This window comes from Anser anser, assembly GCF_964211835.1.
Source record: "Anser anser genome assembly, chromosome: 2".
NCBI lineage: Eukaryota > Metazoa > Chordata > Aves > Anseriformes > Anatidae > Anser > Anser anser.
The window spans coordinates 116,563,004-116,568,720 of NC_139721.1; the positions used below are offsets into that span (position 1 = coordinate 116,563,004).

Here is a 5,717-nt window from a genome sequence, read left to right on the forward strand (position 1 = left end):
GCATTTAATGGACAAGAGGGAGCAGCACCAGGTTACAGCAAAGGAAATTTTGTTCATGTAAAATGAAAAAAATCCACCATGAGAATGGTTAAGCACTGGAACAGAGGACCCAGAGTAGTTTTATGCAATCTGTGTTCTTGGAGATTTTCAGAGTTTGAACAGACAAGGCGCTGAGCAGCCTCATCTAACAGGGACAACAGAATGCTGTGAGCAGGGTAGGGGAGTGGCTGACCTCCAGAAGTCTCTTGCAAGCTAAATGAATCTATGAAAATACACAATTTTTCATTTGAAAATATCTCAAATTTAATAGGTAGTTACCAAAGGCAGAGAACAAAGGTAACAGTGTAATATACTATTGAATTTCAGACTGTTTATTAGTACCACTTCATTATAGCAGGAGAGGAACTCTTCACATGCTGAGTTACTTTGGCAGCAGTAGGCAGCAGTACAATTGGGTAATATTCAGCATTCCCTTTACATATTCAGATATACTGTAACAAAATATGCTCAAGCTACAAACATTTAAATAACTTGTTAAAAACTGAGCAGAGCAGGCCTGTTTACATCTCTTGTGCTTCAGTTATAATTCCTGACTTTTTTAGATACGTATGAAAAGTACTGACAGTAAAAAATTGAGGTTAGTGTAGCTCTAGGACAATGAGTTGAATGACAGTTTGTTGAAATGATGTAAGTGCATGAGACCTTCTTCCACTCACTGCTGCAGCATTTCCCCCTCACAGAGTTTTGCTGGTATCCATGAAGTACTCCAGGTTTACAAACACGGAAGAAAAATGCGGAATCCTTTGTCCTTCCAGTAGGCTGTCTCTTCAGAGTTTAAGATATTGAATTCCGGTCCAAAGTCTTTTGAAGTGCATAAAAGCAATCATATTCATTTCAAATGTCTCTTATCCCTTATCAGAAGACAAGAGCCAAAGTCTGGTTTCCACTCCGACCAGATCAATGGCAGCTTCCACCCTTCCATGGTTTGTCTGAACACAAGTGAGTTCCCTATGTGATCAATGAATAGACTTATTTTTACTTTTTAAGTTTTAGGCAATTATGGTAGTATTGGGATACTATTGACCTGTTCAGAGAGGCACATCTGATGATAAGGGACAAGATATGATCAATGTGTTCTGGCAGCCAAACTGAAGCACAAATTAGAAACTGTGGGCAAACCCTAAGAAGACTATTTGGATGTGTCATGTATGTTTGCCCCATTTACTTTTCCCTAGGCATTTTTGCTTCCAGATAGTTCTGATAGAGGATATCATACTACGGGCATTCCCGAGTTTCTGCTTTTTATAAACTATACGAAAGCTGAGAAAAATCTCTTGTCAGCTAAGATGGCTGCCAAAAAAGCTGAATTGTTACTTAGAACCCTTGTCAAACTACTGGTTGGTGAAGTCTTTACACTAATCTAGTTTTATATACATTTGCCTATCAATAGGTAAAATAACATTTACACACAGAGAGAACCAGTGAGTTCAGCAATGACAAACACTGTGAAGCATTAAAAGCCACAGAAATCCTTACATGTCCATTGCTATAATAAGTATTTTAAGGTAGGCAAGAAAGCAATGCGCACCACCATTCATGTTAAGACCTGATGTTTAACTCCCAAAGGAAAAAGCAAACTTTTTTTTTTTTTTAAGAAAAATGTAAATAAGAGAAAATCGATCTCACAGTGCAAAAAGAGCATAAAGGTAAGACTTACAGGCCAATGAAGTCACTTCTCCATCCCACCACAAATACATTTTAAAGTTATTTTCCATGTTTGCAATGAGTAAATTTATGTCACTTTCTCAAGGAAGTGACTTTAAGAATTAGAGATCACCCACGGTTTTAAAATGTTAAAGTTTATCCAGGATAAGTGCTAATAGTTAGGTGTCCCTTCAGTAGATGGATGCATCTTCATAGTGAAATTTGCCTTGAGAACAGATCCTGGGGCTGGAAACTTGACTGTTGCCACAAGGTAAGCACTGGCTGCATAGACGTATCAAATGTCTCTTGAATTTGACTCCAACAAATACATAAAGCACAGGGTTGAGGCAGCAGTGGGAGAAAGCAATTTTACGGCTGATGTGAAAGGCAAGGGTGGTGTCTTTTTCATATTGACAGGTAGACGGTGGAAAAGTAATCAGAAAACTGAGGATGTTGTAAGGTGCCCAGCTCAGGAAGAAAGCCATCACAATAATGAGGATGAGTTTCACAGTTCTGTGCTTTCTGCGAGATTTTGTTCCTAGCAGAATTATCAGTATCCTGAAGTAACAGAATATAATAACCCCAAAGGAAAACAGGAAGAGTACATTTCTCTGATAAACATCCACCTTTTTCCATTTCCAATCATTGTAATCACAGGTCTTGTACCCATCCATGTCTTCTTGAACTGTGGTGTGAATCACCTCGGGAACCACAATTAAAATGCTACAAGTCCAAACAACCAAGCTCACCAGAGAACCACAGCATTGTGTTGGGGATCTCAAAGTGGAAAGAGGATTCACGACGGACAAGTACCGTAGAATAGTCATGAGAGTCAAAAAGAAAACACCACTGTAGTAGCCAATGGAGAAAATGGCATTCATTGCTTTGCAAAGGAACTCACCAAAAATCCACCCGAAGGACTGGTCCACTACCCAGAAAGGCAGCATGCAGGAGAATATCAAGTCAGAAACACAGAGATTCATGATGAAGATGTTTGTTAAAGACACAAGGTTTTCATATTTGAATAGGATCCATAACACCAGAGTATTTCCCAGCAGGCTAAGAAAAAATGCCAGAGTGTAGATAACAGTAGTGAAATGGGTATAAAACACAAAATAGTTACCCATTTCGCAGACATTGCTTTCATTAATGGAATACTCATATGAGTAATTGTTATCTGAATCATCTGGATACTGTTCTTCATCCATTTGGCTGTGCAAACCTCACACTGTTCTCCAGCAGCTACTTCAAAGAATCACAGGAGTGAAAGTAATATACTTGTGAAAAGCAACACAATAACATAAGAGTCCCACTCGGGATGCTTCTGTTTTAAAGAAGAAAAGAAGCAGTGAAACTATCTTATTTTTCCGAGTTTGGGGAGAGAAAGGAACCATTTCCTCTTACAAATACAGCATGAACAGGTAGATACTAAAGATTTTCCCTCAAAGCAGCATCAAGATCTTAAATAATTAAGAATTCAGAAACTAAGATGTTTCTAAACCAATATGGTCAGTGACAACTGCTAATTGTTAAACCTTTATTATGTGAATGTTGATGGCATAGTTTTTTAATATAAGTATCTCAGGTGCCAAGACTTTCAAACCTGCTACTGTTTTTTAGGTTGTCTGAAGTGGTATAAAATTTCGAAACACTTGACCATGTATGTGATTCTTTGGTACTGACGTTCAACACTGGAGAAACAGAAAGCCACGGAGTTCCAGTATCAACAAGGGCAAGAACTAAGAACAGGAAAAGCTTCCTTCAGATTTTTGTCTAGGGATTGGTTGGTATCTAAAAACCTGCACACTCTGGTGGAAGCACCCCTGAACTGGGCACTCAGAGCATTGCTGTGGCCTGTTGGTTCTCAGGGGTGTCATAAGAACAGAGCTCACACCACAGGCATTTCCAAGGGCTTTACCTGTCCGCCTGTTTGCAGGTAGGAATGTAACCCCAGTGTGATGTCTGAAATGGGACAACAGCATCAAAGGTTACTGGGAGTCGGAAGATGTTATACAACCAGGTGAACATACAAGGGTAGCATGGTCACAGTGGCCTTGTTTCTTTACACAGTTGGGCTGAAAATAGGTATAGAAAAATAAATATTGGTGCCAACTGCCAACCAATGGTTCAAAGTCTAAATTAACATTATCCCAGATGAAGGCTTACCTGCAGCACTGTGTTTCAATCCTGATTTGACTGAAGCCAGTGACAGACCTGCCAGTGACAAGAAAGAAACTTGGGCCAAAATTCTGTTGGTAACATTTTCATTTTGGGGTTAGCGAAAGCATTATCCGCCTGCTACAGCCAGGAAAAGATTCTCGTCGGAGTACCTGCCGTTGGAGGACAGAAAGGTTTTGTCTACGCCAGGAAAGAGAAGCAGGGAGCGCTGCTGGCTCCTGGCAGTTGATGCCGTCCATGCCCGCAGGTGGCTCTGGTCAGCCAGAGCTTGGCACAGGCAGCACCAGGGACCACTGGGATGTGGCCACCCAGATTTGGAGGCGAGGGACGTGGGGTGTTTAGTACCAGGTAGCCCCTGAGACAGCGAGTGGTTACCACCAGAGCCACCGACCTAGCTGGGACCTGAGCCTGCAGCCTCAGGCTGTGCCGTGCCGCCATCTTCAGGCAGGCTGGGCAAACACCGCCCGAGGCTGTCATCAGGTTGATCCCTCTCTTCAGCAATACATGGTCCTGACCATTGTCGTGCCCTGTTTCAGCCCAGGCTGGAGGTCTGGCTCCTTCCTGGGGACTGCCCTACGGGAGCAGAGAGGCCTCTTTGAGAAAGGGAAGGTCCTCTGTGACCAGTGGTGTTCTGCTCTTCACACCCCTGCTGAAGGGCAGGCAGACTGTGCTCGGAGACTGGGTCCCCACTGCTCGTCCTCCTGCTCGCTGTCACGAGCTGAGCATTACTTACAAGGCACAGACAGCCGCTTTGCAAAGGTGTTTTGAGACCGTGTCAGATAAAGGATAAGTGCAAATTTGAGAAAAAAATATGAACCCTTCTGTGTGCTGTCTCAGATCTGCTGATAAGAGTGGGTAATTTTTTCCCCCAGTCTGAACAGACTGTTTATCCTGTGCGACACCACTGATCCTGAGCATGTAGGCACACAAGTAGTTGAGACAGAAAACCCTTCCAGAAAATCCAGCTGCTTCCATCTCCAAATCTCCACCCACCTGGGTATCTCGCACAGCGGACTCAAAATGCTCTGTCCTGCGCTCTGGGAGGAGACAGAGACACAGTTACATGGGGCCAGCTCAGAAAATTCACTGCCCTTCCTCTCCGGTCTTCTGCCAGGCACTTCCAGAGAACGAAAAATGCTTCTGGGAACTAGTTGTTTCTCAGTTGCTTTGTAATGCTGCAAGGAGAGCTCTTGGTGAGTGCCCTGATTCACAGCATAAATTCATTTGTCTGCCTGGGCTTTCTTGCCCAGTGAGGCTGGAGCCACCTTCTCCAGTGGTGCTGCTGCCATTGTGATAAATCTGGACAGTGGGAATTTGAGCAGGCAGAAGAAGACACTCCATCCTCAAATGGGCAAGTCTGTGGGCTGCCAATGCACTGGTGCAAAGCTGCACAGCCAGGCAAAGCCCCTGCACCCAGGAGCTCACCACCTTGGCCTCCAAGGACTGCAGGCTGCCTGGCATGCTGTGCCATCACGCTGTGCTCACAGCGCAGATGAGACCCAAGTGGGTCTGAGGATGTGCTTTGATACTATGTTTGTACCAGCTGGGAAGCCTCTGCCAGGCTGGTGACAGTAAGGAGTGCCTTACAGGAACCAGAGCCACTTGTATCTCTTCCTTCTAGCTTCCGATTTGAAATAAAACTCCTGGGATCAAACCTGTATTTTTTCTGTGTTGCATTTGATCTCCTTCCTTCTTCTCTGTGAATAAGAATGCATTACAATGCATAGATTTTCAGTTAAGACATGCAAAGCAAATAAAAACTTGAGGTGATTAAATCAACAGGTTAAGAACATGCTAGCATCACACAGGAAATGCAAATCACAGAGCTGTTTTCA

General features: G+C 43.2%; 1 protein-coding gene across 1 annotated transcript; it reads right to left on the reverse strand.

Moving 5' to 3' along the window:
- Positions 1-284: 284 nt before the first annotated feature.
- On the reverse strand, positions 285-3,896 carry XCR1 (X-C motif chemokine receptor 1). The gene is made up of 3 exons (XM_083822005.1): positions 3,871-3,896; positions 3,623-3,666; positions 285-2,946 (listed from the first exon to the last, which is right to left on the reverse strand). Exon 3 carries the CDS (start codon positions 2,910-2,912, stop codon positions 1,896-1,898), a length of 1,017 nt encoding a protein of 338 aa, XP_083678131.1. The 5' UTR covers positions 2,913-2,946; positions 3,623-3,666; positions 3,871-3,896; the 3' UTR covers positions 285-1,895.
- Positions 3,897-5,717: the final 1,821 nt, after the last annotated feature.

Bases quoted from the DNA above. Each gene is read 5' to 3' on its own strand.
- XCR1 (XM_083822005.1), bottom strand. From the start codon at position 2,912: ATGGATGAAGAACAGTATCCAGATGATTCAGATAACAATTACTCATAT.